The sequence below is a fragment of the Taurulus bubalis genome (assembly GCF_910589615.1).
Source record: "Taurulus bubalis genome assembly, chromosome: 15".
Lineage (NCBI taxonomy): Eukaryota > Metazoa > Chordata > Actinopteri > Perciformes > Cottidae > Taurulus > Taurulus bubalis.
The window spans coordinates 4,330,453-4,355,337 of record NC_136603.1 but is presented as its reverse complement, the minus strand read 5'-3'; the positions used below and the strand labels follow the sequence as shown (position 1 = coordinate 4,355,337).

Sequence of the window (24,885 nt, the reverse complement as noted above, 5' to 3'; positions counted from 1 at the left end):
CGTGTGTATATGTATAGATGTATATCAAGCACCAATAACCAATTAAAAATGTAATATAAATAAAATACAATAGAAAGTAAATATGAAATCAAGTGTTCTGTAAGTTGTAAACAATACAAATAGTGCAAATAAATAAATACTGACTGAATATGCATGAGCGGATGATTATGCACCGTATGTGTCACTTCTCAGAGACCGATTCGCAAAAGTTGAAACAATAAGAGTTGAAGTCATGGAAACAAAGGAGCTGTTTTTGTCTTACAGCTGCTTAGTCTTGTCCTCAGATTACGTATTTGGAAAATTGTATGTGATACCAGAGCGTTTGTTCTTTCTAAGATATATATGTTTGTTTGAATACAAAGCAAACATGATTAGACACACAGACATGAGTTATCAGTTTTATTGTATTGTAAGTAATTGTTAAAAAATACATTTTGAGAATCATATCAAAATCCCCAAATCCAATGGAGAGCAATAATGTTATTGTATAGACTCTGCCATAGTAAGCTAGTTTATGTGCCAATTGCTTATCCTGATTAGGACTATATGTAACATAACCTATAACCCCATTATATAATGTACCGGTAATCAGTTAATTTAATGCTACACTTAGCTTTCCAACTTCTTTTCTTGGCAAGACCCGCCCTGTGTGGCTGGTTGAGGCCGAGCTGATTGGTTCAGGCTAGGCATTGACCTCCAGCTGGTCAGCATAGCCCGTTGGTCATTGGCACCGATCAGAGTATCGGTACCTATAATACAATTCCGCTACTTCCATATTTTTCGTAGCTGATTTATCAAGTACAGTGGCTTATTTCTCTGCAATTTTTGTATTTGCCTTACCTCAATCCCCCTTTTTTCACTTTATGTTGGAAATCTCAGAATGTCAAAGATATTAAGCGGATTCCTTTTTGTTCACATGATGATAATGGAAGTACCATAAAAGTCGGGTTACAAGCCGCTTCTACCTCCGGTGGGTGTCCCCGCTGTAGCAAGCTAGCGCTGCTGCTAGCTTCCCGCTGCTGCTGCTAGCTTCCCGCTGCTGCTGCTACTGGCCGCTGCTGCCGCTACTGCCCGCGTCCCCTCTGCCTGAGTCAGGTGTCGAGCCGGGGATGGTCCCGCTACCTTCTGTGGTTGTCTGTGGTTGTAGCGCTAGCAGGAGTGATAGCTGGCTACAGCGAGGAGCTAACGGGGACACTGACCGAAGGTAGTAGCGGCTTGTAACCCGACTTTTACGGTATATGTTTTATAAAAAGATTCTGAAAACATTTCCACATAAGGAAAATATTTAGGCAACTGATTTTGCCTAATTTTGCCTGAATTTAAAAGAAAAGCTCTTTATTTAGCAGGCTTACTACGGTACGACCCACAAGAAATTATAATACATGTTTTATTTTGTACAGAAACATATGTTACCTGAAATAATTTGGATGTGTATATTGTAAAAAACACGCGGCACCAGTAGATGTCTCGCTGTACTTTTTAAGTTTGGTATAAAGCACCTTCTAGTCACAGGTGGGACATGACCCAAAACGAAGAAATTAACTATGATAACGCGGGAGATTGTTGTAAAGCATTTAAATGTACATTTTACAATCACATTTCAACTTAATGTTGAAATATTTCAATCAATTTGATTTTAGTTTTTTAAGTTATTAAAAAGTAAAAACCATGACATCAGAATTTAGGAAAGTTACATCATTTATTGAAGTCAAAATGTACAATTAGCACATGTCAGTGATGCGCCTCATGCTCATGAACCTCATGCCGCTCATGCCCATGTCCCTGAAGCTCCTGTACTCTCCGGGCCTCATGTACATCATCCTGCCTCTGTACTGGGGCTGCTCGTACATCAGCCAGTGGCCGTCCATCACGTGGCAGGACTGGCAGTCGTTCATGCGGTAACGGTCCATGATGTTGTCGCAGTCGTCCATCATCTCGTGACTTTGACCACCGAAGTTCTCCCTCTCGTAGATCTTCATCCTGAACTGTCCCCTGTGCTGTTGTTTTTTGGAGAGAATGAACAAATTAATATCTTAATATCACGTTCCGTGGGCGTTGTCGACCAAAGTAGAAACATAGTGTGACAGATGGTGTTTTAAACCTACCATGGGGATCATACGGCAAGACCTGATGCCGCTCATGCCACCGCTCATGCCCATCATGTTCTGGTAGTCGGCGTACTCGCCCCTCCTCATGAAGTACTGGCTTCCCATGTAGTTGGTGCGGTCGTAGACCATGAAGCAGCCGCTCTCCACCCTGCAGGACTGGCACCTGCTCAGGTAGGAGGTCATGTCGGAGCAGTCGCTCATGCACTCATAGGAGCGACCCTGGAAGTTCTTCTCCTCGTAGAAGGTGATCTGAAAAAAAAGAGTAAATGGTTTTAAAGGCAAAAGTCATAAATACATATTGACATGACTACATATTTGTTGGCGTATTCACATTGATTTAAAAAAACGTTTGGCATTATTTAATACTATTTTTTTCCTACCTTGCCCATGATGATAGAGGTGGTTTTTCAGATCTCCCAGAGAAGGTTTGTTGAACTGATACTCTGCTCGTCTGAACAAGTTGCATTTATACCTGGCCAGAAACAAAGACAGTGTTCCTCTCTATTGTTCAAAGTCCTGACCCAGCAAACCTAATATAGAAGCCTATAGTTTTGACTTGCTTACCAACAGGGTCACAACCTCTAAACAGAATTTTCCTTTTCACAAGAATAGTGGGTATGTCTTTCAAAAATGGTTTAGGCGTTTAAATATTCTATGTTGAGTTTAAAATGTGTCTACAGATTATATTAACAGGCTAGTCAAAAGCCACAATTACTTTAATTTTGGCTTAATCTCACTTTTTTTAATTCCCCTAAAACATTAGAAGCCAACAAGCTCACATTTTACAAAAGCTAAACATTCAGCAGACAAAGGGCTCCTCAAACTAAATCCCGGCAAGCATAATTATATTGTCATCATCATAATAGTTGACGAAGAAGGCCGGTTATATAAACTATGAACTATTATCACATGCTGCTCTTAAACTGGTAATGATTTGAGAAAAAAAAAGAAGAAAGAAAAAAAATATATATATATATACAGTGCCATGATTTTGGTTCTGGGTGTATGATTATTATCACTGTAGGATTGATTTGCATTGTGAAGAAAGAATTTGAAAAAATGATCTGAAATACCAGATATTCTCAAAAAAACCTCAAACCCTGAACCCTCAGGGATTTACTGATGCCACCTGGTAAGTGGTTGAGTGTGAGAGGCTATGAGGGCCTGATGGTGTGAATATGAATGGGACAGCACTTTGCTGCAACACATCACGTGACTACATAAAACAATATTGTGTACAATTGTGTATTTATTTTATACTTTTTATTCACTGATTTGAATGTCTTCCTCATGAGATGAGAAGTCATTTAAAATTACCTATTTATTCGTTTTTGTCAAAACAAAATGTTTGATATGTTTGAAAAAATATATGATATATATAATTTCTGCTTGCATTCCTCTGATTTCATGTGTTTTAATGTTCCAACTGTTGAGGATTGGGTTATGTAAAAGGATTGGGTTATGTAAAAGGATTGGGTTATGTAAAATACGAAATATATTTTTCTTTTTTAAATATTTTTTTCTTTTCTAAGTTCTTTTCATTTTCTCTTTATTGAATATAACTACATATGTTTTGAGTGAAATTGTCTTCTATCACACTGCATTATGCTAATTGTTTTGAGCAAAATTGTCTTCTATCACGCATTTAGTACACTGTAGTACATTCATGGAAGATGGTATCATGTTGCTTTACAGCTGCCCTTGTTGTGTCTTTCTTATCTGTATTCTTGTAGCTGTGGCCACAAACGCTGTGGGCGTGTGTCCAGGGTCAGAGCATGTTTAACCACAGACACCAATTACCACAATAATGCCTCAAGTACACGTAATCTGTCTGACACCAGTTCAGTTAAACATGACCCCATCACCCCCAAGCAGCATCGGCAGGTTTCATCTGCCAACTCTGCTTACAAGGCCACAGTTACTCCCACTAAATGTCTCAAGGATACATACATCTGTCTGACACTTGTTCAGCTGCCCTTTTGAAGTTTTTTGAAGCGGTAACTACAAACACGATATTGATCGTGTGACCAAGGTCAAAACATATTATAATCACACGCACTTGTTACTAAGTCACTCCCACTATGTCTTGTTAGAGATCTTCCCACGTACTTGCCTATATATATATATATATATATATATATATATATATATGTGTATGTATATATATATATATATATATATATATATATACATACACACATATATATATATATATATATATATATATATATATATATATATATATATATATAGGCAAGTGCGTGGGAAGATCTACATATATACATACATATATATATAATGATAACAGGCACACTTCTTCACTTCTTCTCGGACCTTGTCCCTGAGAAATCAAACAGAGACTTTTTTTACATTGTGATACTTTTAACTGTCTCTTAGTACTGAGGGGATAACCCCCCAAGTAAAGAAAGACTCTGTTGTAGTACTGTGTGTATAATAACTCTTGTTGAAATAAAACATATATACTTAGAGTGTATAAATATACTCAATGGGGACTCCCGTTTAATGAAAGAAGACTTACAAGTTGTCGAGACACCAAGGTAAACACCAGGCCGAGGCCATTGACATCGGAACACAATCCAGCAAGATCCTGCCTCGTTTCCAGATCCAGACAAATGTAAGTAATCGTTTGGGTTGCACTGTGTGTAAAACGGTTCATCTTCCTTTCCTATTAGAGGAAACAGTTCGGTGAATCACGTGGCTCAGTAGTACAGGTAGGCCATAGGGAAAAAACGAACGAATGGGGTTTTTAACATCCGTCATTGTCTCTATAAACTGTAATCGAAAGCAAACTGAGAGGAAAACCTTAGGGTTCTAAAACGGGCCATCCTTTCACGGCTGGCGTGAGGAGTAGGCGCTCCCCCTAAGCTCTGGCCAGGTTAGAGACGAGTCTGTTACACAGCTTTAATCCGTAATGTTGTAGTGTAAAGGTATTTATTGGGCTAAACGCCCACATGCCTCTTTGTTTCAAAGATGTTAATTATTGCAATGGAAAACTATATAGGACTTACCACACTCCCTTGTGGTGTCCCATTTTCTACCTCATATCTCCTTGAACTTTCGGTTCCTACTTTTACCTGGATAGTTCTTTTATTTAAATAGTCCCTTACCCAATTAAACAGTTTCACCCTAATTCCCATTACATGCATTTTTATCAAAAGGCCTTCCCTCCATAGCATGTCATAAGCCTTTTCTACTCTTCTAGCAGTGGTGGGCCGTCAGGGCCAGCTAAGCCTTCTCTGTTGACCTAAACAGAATCACTAAGTTATAGCTATTTTATAAAACATGTTTCTCACAAATACACTACATGTATTATAATTACTTTTCCCTACTAGCTTATTTTCTCATTGCACAGCTTGTGTCTTTCTCTGTTGCTCTGCCTCCAGCCTACAGCGCTGCTTCTAGTGCAGCTTTTGTCAACAGAAAGCTAGCTAGGAGAACTCAGTAACAGTTAGTAGTAAGAAGAGTTGGGTTATGGGCGCATGGAAACTTATTCGAGAAACGCAACTGGGAGGCTCGACTGTCCTCACTGGCGTCCACGGCCATTGAGAAGGACCTGTTACTGGAACTGAAGCGAACCGATAAACTTCACAACCGCGTCATTGAACTGTTTGTTAACAAAGAGAGGCGGATGGACTTTGTCTTTAAGTGAACAGCATGTGGTGAGTGAACTGCTGTTTTGCAAATGTATGTATACGATATCAGACGGCACAGAAGGCCCAGGTAGAAAATGTTACGCATGTGTAATCAATTTTTGGTCAATTCTAATCAAGTCTCTACTGATTGAAATGCAGATATGCAAATATAATTTGTGTGGAAATCAAATCTGTTGTAAAACAAAGTAAAATGTAATACATTTTAATTGAATACCGTCAAATTGCAAATGTGCAATATTTACAAACAAACTAATAACAAGACTCGTGAAAGAAATTGTACAAATTATAATCTTTATGTTCCATTTTTTTGCAGGTCTTATATGCATGTACACATATATGGATGTGCCTCATGAACATTTACACCCACTGATGGCCATCTCTTCCCCGTTGACGTCCCCTCTTTTTGCTGCCCGGTTCTCAAAACAACATGTGAAACAAGTCCAAATAGCAGAGAAGAAAGATTTTATTTGGTGGAATTTAGTGAAAACTTAGTTACAGGAATCAGTGATGCGCCTCATGCTATTGAACCTCATGCCGCTCATGCCCATGTCCCTGAAGCTCCTGTACTCTCCGGGCCTCATGTACATCTGCTTGCCTCTGTACTGGGGCTGCTCGTACATCAGCCAGTGGCCGTCCATCACGTGGCAGGACTGGCAGTCGTTCATGCGGTAACGGTCCTGGATGTTGTCGCAGTCGTCGTTCAGCTCGTGACTCTGACCACCGAAGTTCTCCCTCTCGTAGATCTTCATCTTGTAGGATCCCTTGTGCTGTAAGGAAAACATTTGAGGGAAGGGAGAAAAAAAAGGTCAGAAATAAACATTCAGATATCTGGAGAATTTAGAAACTAGAGAATAAAAACCCTGCAGTACCATGGGGATGGTACGGCAAGACCTGATGCAGTCGGACATGCCCATCATGCTCTGGTGGTCGGCGTACTCGCCCCTCCTCATGAAGTACTGGTTCCCCATGTAGTTGGGGCGGTCGTAGACCATGAAGCAGCCGCTCTCCACCCTGCAGGACTGGCACCTGTTCAGGTAGGAGGACAGCTCCGGGCAGTCGCTGCTGGTCTCATATTGACGACCCTGGAAGTTCCGGTCCTCGTAGAAGATGATCTGAAAACACAACAATGCTTCATCAGCACCATTTTCAGTGAACTCTGAGAGTTTTTTTGGTTTTAATGACTCTCCAGTAATTAATAAATAGAGATTGAGTCGATTTTTTTGTTGTTGCAATAGGTGGATCATTCCCAATACCTACCTTGCCCATGGTCATGATTAAATCTGTGTTGGTCCTCAGGACTGAGCTGTGGCTGCTGTGTGTTCATGTCGGTGCTAACCGTTACTTTTATACCGGCTCAATGTGAAAAAAGTATGTCGGGCTTCTATTGTGCAAACCCCTGAGCCAGCAACAAGCCATAGTAGCCTACTGAGCAGTCAGGCCGCGAACGGGTTATTATCCAGCAAGATACCACTCTGGTGGAAATGCATGTACTGTACACATGCAGCATTGTTGTCTGATGTATAAAGAGAAGCTTCCAGCTGTAATATAACACCCATCTCTATATTTCACAGTGTACTCAATGCAGTTTACTTACATAATGATTCAAAGTATTTTCTCACAAATACAATTCAATATACATTTAAATAAAAAATATCAGATGATAAAAGCAAGTTGAATGTTTTATAGTTATCTGGCTTACGATGATGCAACTTCAACAATCTGAATAGGAGCATGCATGGTGACATAAAGTGGATATATTGAGTTATATATAATATGTTATATATATATATAACTTGTATTGTGTTGCCTCACATACAGTACTGTAACTGACCAGTAACAGACAAGTTATAGTTTATAGAGATAGGATTTTTATGGCTGTGATCATTTAGTCCTTTTTAGTTGTTTAGAAAGTAGTTAAAGTTTATCTAACCAACATTGATCTTAAAATGTGGCAGATCAGATAGCGGTTATGAAACATTTATATTACGGGTCATTTTGAAAATGATAATTTTTTGTCATTTATCGAACAAATATATTTTTCTACATTACTATTTGCTGATAATGTTTGTTAGACTGTGATCTTGATGAATATTTTACCAACTTTGAACCAGTTAATGTCAGTCTGATATGTGTCAGTGTAGTTGTGACTCATCATCAAACCAGTCTGGACGCTGGTGGGTGAGGAAATATTGGGAGATGTTTCTGCCCGTGTCACTTCTGTGGGCTTTTCAGCTGCACATCGAAGGAAATACAACAATGAGATAAGATAAGACAATCCTTTATTAGCCCCACAGTGGGGAATTATCAGGGTTACAGCAGCAAGCGAGACAAGAACATCATGTTGTAACAACAACAGAGACCTCAGTAAAAAAACATGAATTCCCAGAGAGGAAAATATGAGTGTGGCAGGAGCATATATGCAGAAAGTACAAATATATATACAGTATATCATTAGAAGTATCTGAAATAAGAAAAAGATCATATGTACACTTGCAATAACACAAATTAATATCGTCTCCTAACATGACCTTTGCCCTCATTTCTTTAGTTTTCTTTCAGTAGTAGTGTGTGTTCTTTTTTACATTACATTACATTTTTTGCTATGTTTATACAATACAATGAGTAAAGCCTGTATACAATCTAATATACAATATGACTGAAAAGGCATAGGCAGAAGCATCATTCTAATCCATCCAAAATCCTTATTAAATAAGTAACCCTAAAAATAATTAGATATAAAGAAAAAAAGAAGAAGGCAGTGCACATTCATGTTGTTATTAAAAGTAAAATGATTGACCCGCGTTTTGTTAGTATTTATTCAGATCCTCATAGATAACTCTAAATGTACCCCATCCAATGTTGCAATAAAGATTATTATTATTTATTATTTCTTTCTGAAATTGACTTTATTCAAAATAATCTGCATCCCTTTTTAATAAAGTGAAATTCCTTCTTTAGCCCCAGTGTGACAGTAAACTATTATTAGTTTTAGAAAAGACCCATTATTAAAAGCTCAGTGGTGCATTCAAAGACTTTTTTTTTATTCAGTCAATAAAGTATTTTTTGAACGCACTGTTCAAAGTATACATTTATATGAACATTGAAAATATGGTTCAGTATGGCTCATTCAACCTCTGTTTATTTGCACATTATTGTCTTTAATTTCTTCAACAGATTAAACATTTGTTGCATGTGTTGAACGTTCCCTGTGGGGCGACGGTGAGACTCAATTCAAAGAGGAGCGCAAGTTAAGGTGTTTAGAGTGGAAATGCGTCGGTCTGACAATGGACTAAGTTAACTGGTCATAACAGGAAAAGTTGAATAAATAACATTAACGGTGTATCTTAAAGCACAAGTTTATATTTGAACAAGTCCGTCTAAAAACAATGTTCAAACTGTTTTTGCTCACTGCATGAAAATAAAATCCCAAATTTGAAGAATTTCATCTTTTAAGTCAAAATTGATTTTATTTATAAAACATATTTCCTGTCGTGTCTCAGTGAGCCCCATCGTTGTTAACATCATTACGCACACCTGCATTTTTCTTGCTATGACATCTAAATAATGTGTGCAAATAGCATTATATATACGACAAGTGTTTAGCTACAACACTTTAAGGCTAAATAGTGAAATGCTAGTAAAACATCGGCATGCCGTACATGTTTTTATTCTCAATTTTTTTTTTAAATAAGCTATATTTTGTCTTGTATCTATTGCAGTGATTTTGGGAAACGTGTATAAAAATGACACAGCGTCCACTTTCATCCTTTGAAATTAATTTTTAATGTCACGTGCATCATGAATGACATCACACATTTCATAGGTAGAAGAAGAAGCAGTCTTGACCTGGCTGCGGAATACAGTTCAGGAACAGTTGATGATGATTCATGCAATTTCTTTATGAAATTGTGTGCCCAAATGTCCTCCCTTAACTCAATAATGATATTTATTCATGTTTGGTTGATTACAATTTCAAGTCTGAAGCCGGCTCTCTTCTTTTAACAAGCGTCCACGATACGCCGGATGGATCCGATCTTCATGTCCATGGGACCGGTTCCCATGTCCCTCATGCTCCTGTACTCTCCGGGCCTCAGGTAGAGCATCCGGCCTCGGTACTGGGGCTGCTCGTACATCAGCCAGTGGCCGTCCATCACGTTTGCGGACTGGCAGTCGGACATGCGGAAGCGGTCCTGGATGGAGTCGCAGTCGTCCATCACCTCGTTCATCTGACCCCTGAAGTTCTCCCTCTCGTAGATCCTCATCCTGAACTGGCCTTTGTGCTGTGAAATTGAGACACGACGATGAGACAAAAAGATCACTCCATGCTTCGGAGCGTGCACTTCCATCTTCGACCTCATCGTCCAACACTTCCTACCGTGGGGATCATGCGGCTGGAGCGGATGCAGTCGCTGGTGGGCATGCCCATCAGGCGCTGGTTGTCGGGGTACTCTCCCCTCCTGGCCAGCATCTGGTGGCCCATGTAGTTGGGGCGTTCGTAGACCATGAAGCAGCCGCTCTCCACCCTGCAGGAGTTGCAGCGGCTCAGATAAGACGTCAGCTCATCGCAGTCACTGCTGGACTCGTAGGAGCGACCCTGGAAGTTCTTGTCCTCGAAGAAGATGATCTGAAAGTCAAACGGAACATTTCGAAAACGATCTCAAATGTGACGTTGAAGTTATTTATCCACCCCGTATCTCTTACTCTGCCCATTTTGGTGGTCGGTCCGATCCCTGATGGCACGGGTACTTTGCACAGCCAAACTCGGAGCCTTTTTTATACCCTTCATGATAGCTAAATGATCTATGGAGCCATTGTTTTGAACATCTTACTCAGCAGCGTAGCATACAGGGGGCTATGATGTTTGTTAAATCGGTCTGTAAATGGTTACCATTCTAGACTGCGGACACCTGGTGCAGTGCCAACAGGGGCTCTCCTACGGGGTACAGGTGGGTGACCTCAGCTGGGACTCTGTGTGCGTCCGTGGGTCGGTGGTGACGGTAGTATTTACATTTTCTGCTACATGAGACTTCTGCTCCACTACATTTCAGAGGCAATTGTTGTATTTTTTCATTTTTCTTTACAATAAATGATACATGTATGATACATGTTTAACAATTAAACAACCTAAGGTGTATAAAATTGTTTATTAGCTTCACTTCAACCAGATACAACAATACAATGCTACATACACGTTAACACATTAACACTCAACGCTTGTGTTTTATGGCTCTGTATTAGCATCTTGTAACTCTGGTTTGGAAAAGGATATACTAATAAAAGTAATACCTTTACTTTTAAAATGTCCTTATCATACTCACACACTTTTGCTTAAGTCAAATTGACAATGCAGGACTTTTACTTGTGTTTTTTACATTATAGTACTATACTTCAAATAATACACCATTAAAATATTGAATCACAAGCGCTAAACCCTCTTTGTTGGATGCTGTGTTTTATCCAACGTCATTCAAACTAATATTTTGAAGGAATCAGCATGTGTATGTTTGAATCTATGATTTTTAAATATTAACTTATAGTATTGGACATGATAAAGGGATGCAGTCTGAATTTGTGTGTGTTGTTTATTTGTACAAAGTGATTAAATATTATTGATCAAATTAAATATTATGGGTGACATCTACATAAGAGCTGATGCATCAATTGTATAAGTAACTAAATTAAACCCCTATTACACATTGTTTATTCTATAACGTGTCCAGACATGAACTTTTTAGAATACTATATGCATTATGAACAAATGTTGGACTAATATATGAAGCATAAAAACTAAATAAATCATTAAAAAGGTACCGCATATTACACAACAACATGTATTTAGAAAGAAGTGAGTGTCGAAGTGTATTCACAGACTATGGAAACCCGTCTTAAAAGCGCAGTACAGAAATGTAGTTCACGCCCTTTTTGAAAGGTGGAGGTCTCAAAAGAAGCGGGTTAAGAGAAAGGATCTCACCCTGAACCCTAATAATGATGTTATGTTCAGGCCCACAGAGGACAGTGCACTGAACTGTTTAATACACTAAACTGTAAATTGGGGGAGGTCCCCTTTACGAGTGGTTTTATTTCATCTAGGAACCGCATAGACAGCAGTTGCATGTGCACTGTGTTTGTGTGTTATTTAAATGAATAAAAAAAACACATTTATTTTTAATATTTACATTAAATTGCATGGCGTGAAAGTGACAACATGGAGTGGTGATAGCAGACGTGACTTTTGTATTGTCTGAAAATACAAAAGATTTCTGTTCATCAAGCGTGGTGAATTAAACTATATGCTTTGTGCAAAACCTCATAAAACAGTATGTATCTTTTATGATCTTTCTTGTATTTATACATCTGTCATGCTATTTAGCAGGTTGTGTAATTTGGAGTACATTTAAGTGGTAATACTGTCACAGAACGTGTGACTAAGCCGGTTGAATATGATGCACTTGCTCAATTTAAAGGCCAGTTATGCAGATTTAACCCTCAAACACACACACACACACACACGCCCATCTTCTATTTCATTCAAGACAACACAATGACAAGGTGACGTTTGATTCCTCTTTCGTTTTTATTCAACACATTGCTTTTTCTCTGCTTCAACAGGAATCAGTGATGCGCCTCATGCTCATGAACCTCATGCCGCTCATGCCCATGTCCCTGAAGCTCCTGTACTCTCCGGGCCTCATGTACATCATCCTGCCTCTGTACTGGGGCTGCTCGTACATCAGCCAGTGGCCGTCCATCACGTGGCAGGACTGGCAGTCGTTCATGCGGTAACGGTCCATGATGTTGTCGCAGTCGTCCATCAGCTCGTTCATCTGACCACCGAAGTTCTCCCTCTCGTAGATCTTCATCCTGAACTGTCCACGGTGCTGTGGACGAACACAAAGAGGAGGACGGGGTCAGCGTGGGGCTCCGAAGATTTAGAGATGGCGGTTTTGCTCGCTGTTCGTGTAAAAGGTGTTTAACGTCTTTACATTCCAACAGCACAGCAGGAAAATAAATAAAATGAAAATGATCTAATGTTACTTAGACATTAAAGATTACTGGTTTATTGTATATTTTAAATCCTCCCACACCTGAGGAATCAAACGGCAGGATCGGATGGAGTCGCTCATGCCCATCATGCTCTGGTAGTCAGAGTACTCGCCCCTCCTCATGAAGTACTGGCTTCCCATGTAGTTGGTGCGGTCGTAGACCATGAAGCAGCCGCTCTCCACCCTGCAGGACTGGCACCTGCTCAGGTAGGAGGACATGTCGGAGCAGTCGCTCATGCACTCATAGGAGCGACCCTGGAAGTTCTTCTCCTCGTAGAAGGTGATCTGTAGAAAAGAAAAACAGAACAAACCGATTTGGAAAAGGCTTGAATTACTTCAGTAAGCTTAGACGTCCATCTCTATTATCATTTCCCACTACATTGCTCCTAAACTAAAAAAAGTGCTTGTTTTCTGGTCTACTCCTGACAAACCTTGCCCATGATGGATGATCTGTGTTTGTGGCAATCTGTCCAACAACCTGTGGCCTTTATACCGAGCGGCTTTTATACTTTATACGCCCCGTAACAGGGGTTTTGTCATTCAAATCATCTGGAAGCTGATGAATAAGCAGCTCTGCGATCGCTGTTAATTTCATGTGTGCCATCCTGATCGAGCACAAAGGGAGTAGGGAAATGGGTGGAAGACACAAGGCGGGAGAGGAGGGAGAAGAACCGAGCGGCAGTTTACACATTTCTCAGACTGGAGAAGATTAGAGCGACGAGAAAGAAAAACAAACGGACTTTGAACAGTCTGTCTGAATGGATTTGTCACGCCTCGTTTGAATGTGGCACAAGTTCACACCGTGGATGTCTTGAGAATAGAGTTTTAAATGGCTATGAGTTTTTTTTAATACAATTACTATTAGCAAAATGCCCTGACATGCACTCAAACCATAGTACGGAGTCGGTAAAGCTGACAAATGAAGCTTGGTGCTCCAGCCTGATTGAAGTAAACAGCCTTTGTTTATTTCTGGTCCCTTAACAATAACTCTGCCCAAACACATGGAAGCTCAGAAATGTAATTATTTGATCTCAGTGTTATCTGTGTTTGTTCATTTTAATGCCAGTACATAAACACCATATTGAATACATCTCTCTCAGCCTACAAGGGTATATTCAGGGTATAGTCAGGATATATTCTGCTTATGGCTATATTGTGCTGCATTAAGAACACCTTAAAAAGGTTGGTGTGAGTAAATTACTTGTGACTCAGTGGTCTGATGGTATTTTACCTCTATTGGTATTATTATGAAAAGTCTTTTTTCACAACAGACAATTTGACTTGTCAAACCAGGAGAACCACAGACGCTACTAATAAACATGATCGATGGTTCTATTGTGATCAGGAGAGCCAACAAGTATTGTTCCTAAATACAACTCTATGTTTTCTTTTTCATTACTAAGCAAAACACTGCTTACAATCTGCTTATTTAGATGTGTCTTCAGCTCATAATGAATCTTTGTGGTTCATTAAAAACAGAAAACATCAACTCCATCAGCCATGGTTGAAATCAGGACTTCTCTTCTTCTGTATCCTGTTGTCTTCCAGTAGAAAAAGTGAAACACCAGCTTTAGTTAAATAAAACCTTCTCACTGCAGACGTTTGGACATTTCCAACACAGATGTCATGTATAATATGTACTTCGCCCATCGTTAATGTTGTTGGTTACACCTTCGAGGGAGACGACGCTGCAGCTTCAAACGGGATTGAACACACGTTGTTGGGTTTTATGAAATATGATATTTTCTTCATTACGTTTCAAGAATCCAGAATTCCGCATGCATGCTAACGCTTAACTCACAATCGACAACTTCTTGGTCACATTATGACATAATGGAATAAAAAAGGTAAGAATCAAAGTCTGCATTGCCATCATGATGATATAATCTCATCCTGCAAGAAGGCACAATGACGACAATCTACTGAATAATGCCCCATCCCATAAACAATGTCTGCTGATAATTAGACCAAATGACAATGAACACGGTGGAAACGATACACACAATTATTAAAGATGACTGTCGGCCTTGATAAGTTTGACAATTTTGTCAATTCTTTGATACGAGGCCGTCCCATGAGGACAAAGGGAAATCAAACTTGACCAAACCGTTTTGCTGATATGCAAATCAACCTAATTTAGATGACAACAGTTTCCCCTCGTCTGCACATTCTGCATTTCGATATAAACCACAACACAGCTGCAGCTGGGTGGCAGGCAAGCAGTAGCATTAACAATGGGGAAGGTAAGGAGCAAACTCTGTTTTCTAAAGGATTTCAAGATCCGTCAGGCAGTAACTATATCGTGCACGTAAGCTGTCTTTTGTCTAGAAATACAACAATGTGGCGTTGTTGTATTTCCTACAATGCCGGGATGATAGTTTACCAGGATTGGTCCGTTTCCTTCCATCCAGATTGCATTCTTTGAGGATAAGAACTTCGAAGGCCGGCGCCATGAGTGCAGCACCGACGGTCCCGACCTGCGCTCCTACTTCGGCCGTTGCAACTCCATTAAGGTGGAGAGTGGCTGCTGGGTGCTGTACGAGCGTCCCAACTACACCGGCAACCAGTACATCCTGAGCCCCGGGGAATACCCTGATCCCCAACAGTGGATGGGGTTCAATGATAGCATCAAGTCATGTCGCTCTATCAAAAATGTAAGCTCAATAACCAGTAGAATACCAACAGGTTGCAGCTTTGAAAGCCATCATTTAGTAGCGATTGTCTTATTTTTTTTAAGCAGCGATACATTTACTACATCAAGCAGTAGATTTAGTCAAACGAGTCAAAATGGGTCGGAGTTTACGTAGAATAAAGGACGCAGCTTGATTTTGAAGCATTTCTGGGTTAATTCTTTTGCAGGGGAGTAACCCAGCTGCAGTCAAATACCACAGAGTGCACCAACCAAGCAGTAATCAGTCAAAGGCCAACAGGGGAAAAGGGAGAGATAAAAGGCTCATGATTTTGGCAGCAGGATGCTTTATGTCCACTTCAATTATTGAAGAAAACTAGGTCAAACGGTTCAGATGCTAAACACTAACGTGATTCCATCAACTTGACTTCACTAACTCTTTCAAGGTCTACGGGAAGTCCTGGAAGATCAGGTTCTACGGAAAGAAGGATTTCGAAGGCCCGGCGGCAGAGGGCACCGAGGATTGCGAGTCGGTTTACGAGGCCTTCAAGTTCCAGGAGATCCACTCCTGTGTGGTCGTGGACGGCGCGTGGGTCCTGTACGAGCAGCCCAACTACCACGGGCGCCAGTACTTCCTGGAACGCGGCGACTACCACAACTTCACAGACTGGGGCGCCACCTCCCCCGCTGTGGGATCCTTCCGCATGATCACAGAGTTCTAGACCGGCAGAGGCCACGCCCCCCTGAAAGAGTTACGTGAGCGCTAAAGACACCCAAAGTTCTAGTATCCTTAAATTCCAGAATGTTCCAAATACTTCCAGAGTTCCAGAGTCCTACTGAAGCCACCGGCGTTCCAGGAATCTTGAGTTAGCTCAAGAACTCCTCAAGACATTCAGTCCAGAAGATTCCAGAACTCTGAACATCTGTGCTTCTCCCCAGATCCCCAAATGTTGCACTCAAATTAATAAAAGTATGTATTGCCCATAACGGTGACGTCTGCGTTCTTTCTTGTTGGGTCACATGACACCTCCCACGTGTGTTGTTCAGCACAGCTAACGTCTCATGACAGATTGGTGTCAGATGCTACTTTACGTCGGCAGGGACATGAAATAATAATACTATTATGCAATACGGGAACTTAGCGAGAGAGTGCAAGATGAATGATTCATATACAAGATGGTTAACATTAGACATCGATAGTTCCACATCAACATATTGCCTGTGAGCCACAAACATGTCTGCACAGATCCTGATTCAGAATGTACGTCAGTGTCAGAATTCAGGGCAAAAATATATGTTTTTAGCTAATATTCATTCACAACAGAAGCTTGTAGTATGTCTTGTATCTGTATTAGTAAAACACTGTGAGGCAGATTTAACACAGAATGGAATAAAAATGACCTATACTCAATAATTTGATCATTGTTTTGCTTATTATATGTAATTTGATATGGTATGAGCACAACCTTTAAGCATTATTGATGCTAATACTGTTTGTGATTACATTATCTTTAACTATTCACCTTAATACTTAAGATGAAATATGTTTGCCATATTTTTGGTCCCCCAAACAAGTGGTTTGCCTTATTACAGAGCAAATATTTTATGATAAATCACTTTCTGAATTTGTCCCGGCAGTTCACTTTTTTTTTTTAACCAGAGATAGTATTTATTGTTCATGTAAATGGTTGTGTACTGATGTAGATGATGTGAATAGCAGAAATAGATCCAGTTTCATTTCAAGTACATTTGTGTGCGCTTAATCAATCATCCTGTCAAAATAGAACTATCATATCTGTATATTATATATATATACAGAGCTAAAGCAGTCATGCAAAAATACATTTTTAAATAAAATCGTTCAAAATACAAGTTCTGACACAAGCACACGCTGCATACACAAACACGTGTCGACGGTATTGTTTTGGGTTCTTTTGTTTAATTCTTCTAGAGAACATTGGACTTTTTAAAATGTCCAATACATGTAATACAACCTGTGCTAAGTAGTTTATGTTACCAGCGTCTGCAGGTTTCATCACTGCAGTTTAATATCATTATGTTCATGAACTGTGGATTTTTCCTCATAATTGTAGACTTCTGTATAATAATGTTGCATATTTCGACCAGATAATGATATAAAAAATAAATAAATGATATTGATGAGACACTTTATTTGTATATAGCACCTCAAAGTGTATATCTTACATTAAAGCGTTATATAAAATTGCACAAACAAGACAATGTGTTGCAGCGGTCCAGATCAGTTTGGACTGAGCAGGGATGGGCGTGTAGATACTTGGCACCGCGAAACCACCATTGTGTGTGGAAAGGCAACTCAGTGAGTAAGAACAATGGGCGGACTCTAGATGAATATTTGGATCGTAATAACTGGTACATGCCCTGCTAACCATGCATTTGGTAGTATTGTCTCTGCCGTGTATAAAGAAGAGTACTGCGTTTGCTACAGCATCTGGTATTTTAAGAGCCACAGATGGAGAAGGTGAGGACAGCATTGGAAATGTGTGATGTCAGTGGCAGAAGCTAATCTTTTTGGGGGGAATTTGGTGCAAGAAACGTAGTCAATGAGGGACAAATGCAGTCTATAATCCTGTCTATTCTTTCCAGATTGTGTTTTACGAGGACCGGGACTTCCAGGGAAAGTCCTACGACTGCAAAGGGGACTCGGCAGACCTGCAGGGCTTCGTCCGCCGCTGTAACTCGGTCAAGGTGGAGGGTGGCTGGTGGGTTCTGTACGAGCGCGACAACTACACCGGCTACCAGTACGTCATTGGCCCAGGGGAGTACAATGAGCACCGCCGCTGGATGGGATTCAATGACTGCGTCAGATCCTGCAGGATCATCAGACACGTAAGTCAAAAAAACTGTAAAAAAAAAACGAATATCTAAACAGGCTTTCTGCCTCGTGAATCATCTCTTGGACTGTTTTGGGTTCCAGGCCAAAGGGCTGTACAAGCTGAGGCTGTTCGACAGGCCCAACTTTGGCGGTCAATCTTGGGAGTTGACAGAAGACGCGAAGTCCATCCAGGAGAAATGGATCAGACAGGAAGTCCAGTCCTGCAAGGTCCTGGAGGGCTCCTGGGTCTTCTTTGAACATCCCAACTTCTGTGGTCGCCAGTACCTGCTGGAGAAAGGGGAGTACCGGCAGCACTCAGAGTGGGGAGCTGTGAAACCCACCGTGGGCTCCATCAGAATAATCGTGGAGCTGTGAAATTAAACCAGTTAAAATCTCTTGTCATGTGATGTCATGCACTGCAATAAATGTATTTGACCCTTATGATTGTTTGTATGTTTATTCTCTTGTACACATAAATCTAATATGAAGACAAATGGATGATAAAACAATTAATTATCAATGAGGAGAATTTAAATCCAGTTGCTAATTTATTAGGTACAACTAATCTAAAATAACATGTGTAAATATAACAAAATAAAACATACTTGTATCCAGATGATGATGTTCATGTTGGGGTTCATGTTGGGGTGTTGAGTCGAGAGCAAAGGAGAGACTACTTGTTTATAGAGCCACAACTAATGACTATTTATTATTATTATTATTGCTATATTGACAAATTATTCATTTGACCTATAAAACATCATCATCATACATACATATGAACACCAAGATTTCCACAATAAAAGCTGTAACGAATTATTTTAAGGAAATTACTGAAGATGTTGTTGTTTCTGCACCAAAGAATCCGTTACCACTTTATTACAAATTATTTATTTTTTTGACGCACAACAGAAGATCTGAACTGTAAGCTTGTGAACTGGTTGGTTGGTTCTATTAACAATCATTTACAAGTATAATACAGCTTATAAGAAAGATGACTATGGCAGACGGCTTGATTGATAAAAAAACATGAATGAATCTTCTTTTGATACAGTTTTTACTGATTCCATATTTGTCTTCAATGCATTAAATGCAACCACAAATATTTTATGTAGTGATGTGGATGATACAGACATCAATCCCACATGTTATAAGAACATCAGACCTTTTTTTCTGAAGATAATACTCATAATACCATTAAAGTGATTGTTATCAATTGATACCGATCATTTTTCTTTTTTGAAGTAACAAATACGACTCAAACGACAAAACATACGAATAGAATAATAGAAAATATAAACATGCTTTTGCACTGCCACAACCATGCATTTCTTAATCCCTGTAATGTAAAATGATCCCTTACCAACTAGCAAAAATACTAATAAATGAGTGAGGAAGCCTATGGTGTGAATTTCTGTGATACCTGCATGATCGAGGTTTATTACTTTGCACACACATAATGGTGATTAAGATCAGAAGTCTTTCATTTGTCTTCAAAAAACAAAAACAAAAAAAGCATGTGCTTTTGAGTGATGGTTACTGAGGAGCGTGCAGGTCTTTGTGCCTCTGGGACGGCCGAGCATCAGTGCAGACGGTCCTGTGACTCTCAGCTGATGCGGGATGGAGGTCAGCGAGCGCTGCTAACCCTGCGGACAAAGAGGTGCAGCTTGCTGATGACTCAGTGGGATTTGCCAGTAAGAGCCTGGAGCTTGCCAGCTGCTGTTAGTGCTGACGCTGACGCTCGGCTCACTGGAACAACGCCGTGACCCCCAACGGCACAAAGGGGAGTCCAGCCAGAACGTTCCACCCAGCTGCAGTTATTCACCCCTAAAGCCTCTTTGTTTACCGCAACCCATGATGCTTTGGGTGGTCGGATAGGGGAGGGGGGGACAAGTGAGGAGGATCCAGAGGGACACACACATCACAGGGAGCCATGGTGCACCCTCTTGTGGATGATGTTTGGAGCTGCATACAACATCGTTTTGTGTACTTTTGGGTCTGCGGCTGTTTGATTTGGACTCGGGTCGTTCAGTTTCAGTTCCCAGCATGCGGTTACATGTTTAGACAACAGTGATCTCACATCGCTGCACGAAGCCAAGTCCGTTAAAGACATAGTTTGGTTGTGGAAGAACTTGACTGGCACAGAGAGCCGTGGTGGACTGGTTCCCACCGCCTGGGAGCCAGACCTGGTCCCACCGACTGGGAGCCAGACCTGGTCCAACCGCCTGGGAGCCAGACCTGGTCCCACCGACTGGGAGCCAGACCTGGTCCAACCGCCTGGGAGCCAGACCTGGTCCCACCGACTGGGAGCCAGACCTGGTCCAACCGACTGGGAGCCAGACCTGGTCCCACGGACTGGAGCCAGACCTGGTCCCACTACATCAGTGCTGGATGCTTCTTGTGGATGAAGGTGGGAGCAAATCCCTGCAGATAAGTTCCAACATGAGGTTTTCAAAGAGGAGTGGAGACTGGTATTGGTGCTCATTTAGAGGTGCATCAGTCACATGGGGCTGCAGTGTTGTCCACATACTTTAGTCCACGTCATGCGATCACCCTGGAAAAAGTGACTCAATTAAGGATACTCAAAAATGTCAGTGTGTATACTCATTTGGGCTTTTAGAGGCTGTTATTGGACAACACCCACAAGATGAGAAAAACGAAAGATCCCCTCCAGCTGTTTTGTATAATCTATAAGAATACTCTTTGAATAGCTATGTGTCTGTGATTGAGGTTTGCCATCGTAATTGAAAAATCCATAATCTTGAAATATGCAAATATTGTTGATTTCAAATGTTTATCTACTGAACACTATAGATGCCTCTTACTTCACACAAAAAAAGTAAATTCTCAGTGTTTGTGCACTGGAGGCTTCAGGTTTCCGCTCCATGCTCCATGTGAACGTTGGACCACAACTGACTTCCAAACTTTAAGGTGAGCTCAGAGAAACGTTGCATACTTCGAGTATCAAACTCTACTCATATGTCCGTCTGCAGCTCAAACATCCAAGAGAAGTAACAATAAGCAACACGCTCTTCCCTCTTTAAGTGGATTAAAGAAAAAATACGTCGACATGAGGAGGAGAGAACGTCAATACTGATGAAGCTGTGAGATCAATAAGTCATTTAGTCCTACAGGATGAGAGGATGAACTTATTGGAATATTGACGTGTTGAATACTGACTTTCAATTAGAAGATATATATATATATATATAATATGCACTTTGTTTTTTCCTATTATCTTAAGATCAAGATTTATGTTTTGCAGTCTAATTATTGATCCTATGTGATCTCCTGTTGTCTCGTTTGTGCCCTGAAGAAAAGCCAGATGTATTGATTATGGCTGCTCACATGTGCAGCAGTCTTCCAATACAGAGTATCATCTCTCAGATGTTTTATGATTCTTTACAGAGTCCTCAAATGTCCCCCGCCTGAGCCTCACGCTTCCTCCAGCTCAGTTATTTATAACTCCGTCTCAGCAGCTGAAAAGGAACTATGTTAATCCCGGGAAAAGAATTCTGTTTCTGGCTGCAAGAGTTACCTTGTATGGCGAGAAGGGGGAGATGGGAGAAGGGAGGCTGACTTCCTCTAATGCAGCGAGAGAGAGAGAGAGAGAGAGAGAGATTTGGGAGGAGAGACAGGGGCACGCAGAAAAGACTGAGGGGTCAAATGCATTAAACGAAATCTAAAAATAGCGCAGAGAGAGAAAAGCAGCTGAAGCTGCCGAGACATCCGGGGAGAGATGACGACTGAGATGAATCTGCTTTCGGCCTCTTGTCACCCTCTTGTCCTCCGAGGAGACCCCTGCAGAGAGGCCGTGTTCCTGTGATGTGGCTCCATGCCCACCACAGCCTCATTTGGCAAAGTACTCTGACTGCCTCCTTCACACACCTGACACTCAAACTCTCACACACTCACACATATGGACCTGCTGGGATGTTAATTTGGACCTGAGGACTGTGCAGGGAACGCACCCCACGGCGCTGGAGACACAAATTAGATGTTATGACGAGTTGTTTCCTTCTGTGCATCTGTTTCCCCTCCATATTATCTATAATTTGTATATTCTCATTGCTAGTTATCAATGAAAGGGTATATCGTCCGGCAGGATTGGCACAGTGCGATGTTACCACATGAAAACAGAAGCACAATGACAAGATGACAAAAAAAAACAGACATTAAAACTCACATATTTGCATATTATTGTGCAAATATGTGCATGAATATATGTGCATAAATGATAAAACAATGAAATAATCATCCTGTAGTTGGTCTGAAATCCTTATTGAAGTTGTAATCGGATTCGTTAGTTAGAGTGCGATGCTTTACATATTATAAATATAGCTGTAAGATATATCAAAGTATTTTGTGTTGTGCTATATGAGCATGCACAACATATCATAATAACACTGCAATAATATGACATATAAAACACTGTGAATAACAATGATAATAGAGTAGAACTAATATGTGTCCTTAATACAGCTCAGCAAGTATTACAATTAGTATTGTATATAATGTTAGATAGTTACCTTTATTATAGTAACAATAATGCTTGTTAATAATATCTTGGTATCAAAATGAAAGTAAAGCTACTCCAAACAACCAGATGGAAGACAAACAAACCAATAGAGTTGATGATTTTAATAACTTGATAACCTCACAATCACAATAACTACTTTATAATAACAAGGCTTGTTGAGTACGGTTCATTTTCTGCCGTGTGTTTGATGTTTTCTCTCATCAACCGACGAGTTTCACCGCTCGCCACCAGGGGGCAGCATTGCACACGGAGTCTCAAACTGGGGTACGGCTTAGTTTACACAACCAAATAACCTCTGCAGGCTGATTGAAGTGCACCACTGAAGGACCGAAAGCATCTGCCAGTGTGTTTCCTCCCTGGTCTGATTTTCCATCTCATCATTTTGTAAAAAAAATATATAAAAAATGGATGTAAAAATATTTATTTTTCTGTTCTGTTTTGTGAGATAAGCGACTTAAAGGTGATTATTCTGTTGAAGCAGTTGCGTATAAAAGAACACGAGGCATTGAGATGAATGGAAGACACACACACACACACACACACACACACAGTGCAGCAGGGCGGTAGAAAAGGAGGTTCAGCCTCAGCAGTCGATACATGATTCACACCACTTTCACCACATTCACGGTGAATATGGATCTGCGCAGTCACCCATTTCAGTATTCATTCAGCGCTCGTCTATGCACACACACCTTTGTGCAGAAGGTTTACCAGGGAGCCCGCTGTGACGTCAAAGCTGGGGAGAAAAAAAGAAAAGAAACAGTATTGCCATGGAAACCCATCTCCCTCAGTTTCCCTATGATCTCTGATCTGAGAACATGAAGGCGGTATTATTGCACAGACATGCAGCGCTGCACAGAAGAGAGGCAGGAGACAACAATCCTTTTAGGTGACACAAGCGTAGACCGGACCACGGGACTGGGAGGGATGCTGAACATGTCTTTGGACAGCAGCTGACTTTGTGTTTATCTTCAATGACGGACTGCTCCATAAATTAGCTTTTTATTGCCCGTCTAGCGTTTAACTCTGGACGGGTCTAGTTTAGAGACTACTTCAAGGTAGACCCACACATTTCTTCGGGTTGCTTTGGGGCTTTTTACAGTTAACAGGTAAAGAAACAACAACAAAACTAATAGTTGCCCTTCCACATGGCCACATATGTTCTTGCAGACCCCACACAGCCCTGAGAAGAAGCGTAATCAGGCAAGTTGAGTGAAATCACCTGTGTGGCTGCACCATGACCGTGCAAAGGCTTTACATGTGTTGGTGGTCTTGCCATCTGCTCCTGCATATCAATAACTGCAATTAGCCTCCAATCCAGCCCCACTGATGCATGGCAGATTATTAGTATCATTAGAGTTGTTGTTTTTTTATATACAAAACCGATGCAAAGAATACTGTGTTTGGTGGAGATCAACAACATATGAGGTTTTCCATTTTAAAACTTCTCCACGTGATAACGTGTGTGTTTGTAGAGATTAGGGAGATGGGGGTTCTCAAAACTCCCAAATCGCAAGAGCAAATGTGTAAGGAAGAGATTTAACAGTGTGTTTATGAGCTCTACTGTAAGCGGCCAACGTTAGCGTGTTAGCACGCTAACTGGCTAACGTCTGCAGCAGTAACGGCTCCTTCGAGGTCTGCGGCGGGCGGCAGCGCAAAGTCTACGGGAAGCAGCGGCCGAGTAGAAAGCTGGGGACGCTTCAACCGACCAGTCGTCCTGTGACTCCCGTGACCTTCTTTGTGACAAATAATTTCTTCCCGCCTGAAAGAGACAAAGAAGCTTCCCGGCTGCAGAAAGATGTAATTGCTGCGACGAGCCACGCTTTGCCGCCACGCTTCCGGCGTTAGCACATCGTTGGCTAACTACATTAGTTTGTAGAGTTTAAGGTGCTTTCACATGTTGTTTGTGATCAGATCATCGTTTAGTATGACACACAAAAGATCTACCTGTTACTTGTTTGCGTTCATGCTTTAGTACATAATATGTCCTGCAGCCTGCAGAATCAATGGCGGCCCTTTTAATATGGAGTCCATCGC

The 24,885-nt window shown here is 40.8% G+C and overlaps 5 protein-coding genes across 5 annotated transcripts; 1 reads left to right on the top strand and 4 right to left on the bottom strand.

The window, feature by feature from the left end:
• Positions 1–1,721: 1,721 nt before the first annotated feature.
• Positions 1,722–2,363, bottom strand: LOC306747341 (gamma-crystallin M1-like; the record flags this gene model as incomplete). Its single annotated transcript, XM_079230386.1, has 2 exons — positions 2,106–2,363; positions 1,722–1,997 (listed from the first exon to the last, which is right to left on the bottom strand). Exons 1-2 carry the CDS (start codon positions 2,307–2,309, stop codon positions 1,722–1,724), a joined length of 480 nt encoding a protein of 159 aa, XP_079086512.1. The 5' UTR covers positions 2,310–2,363.
• A 3,907-nt stretch (positions 2,364–6,270) lies between these two features.
• LOC306747339 (gamma-crystallin M3-like) lies at positions 6,271–7,054 on the bottom strand (the record flags this gene model as incomplete). Its single annotated transcript, XM_079230383.1, has 3 exons — positions 6,271–6,549; positions 6,652–6,894; positions 7,040–7,054. 3 exons carry the CDS (start codon positions 7,052–7,054, stop codon positions 6,271–6,273), a joined length of 537 nt encoding a protein of 178 aa, XP_079086509.1.
• A 2,726-nt stretch (positions 7,055–9,780) lies between these two features.
• Positions 9,781–10,492, bottom strand: LOC306747472 (gamma-crystallin M3-like; the record flags this gene model as incomplete). The annotated part of the gene is made up of 3 exons (XM_079230529.1): positions 9,781–10,062; positions 10,158–10,406; positions 10,484–10,492. 3 exons carry the CDS (start codon positions 10,490–10,492, stop codon positions 9,781–9,783), a joined length of 540 nt encoding a protein of 179 aa, XP_079086655.1.
• A 1,892-nt stretch (positions 10,493–12,384) lies between these two features.
• On the bottom strand, positions 12,385–13,119 carry LOC306747344 (gamma-crystallin M3-like; the record flags this gene model as incomplete). Its single annotated transcript, XM_079230389.1, has 2 exons — positions 12,868–13,119; positions 12,385–12,660 (listed from the first exon to the last, which is right to left on the bottom strand). The coding sequence occupies exons 1-2, from the start codon at positions 13,060–13,062 to the stop codon at positions 12,385–12,387; spliced, it is 471 nt and encodes a 156-aa protein (XP_079086515.1). The 5' UTR covers positions 13,063–13,119.
• A 1,940-nt stretch (positions 13,120–15,059) lies between these two features.
• On the top strand, positions 15,060–18,683 carry LOC306747471 (uncharacterized protein; the record flags this gene model as incomplete). The annotated part of the gene is made up of 6 exons (XM_079230528.1): positions 15,060–15,068; positions 15,237–15,479; positions 15,901–16,169; positions 16,394–16,424; positions 18,080–18,322; positions 18,411–18,683. The coding sequence occupies 6 exons, from the start codon at positions 15,060–15,062 to the stop codon at positions 18,681–18,683; spliced, it is 1,068 nt and encodes a 355-aa protein (XP_079086654.1).
• Between the last annotated feature and the right edge of the window lie 6,202 nt (positions 18,684–24,885).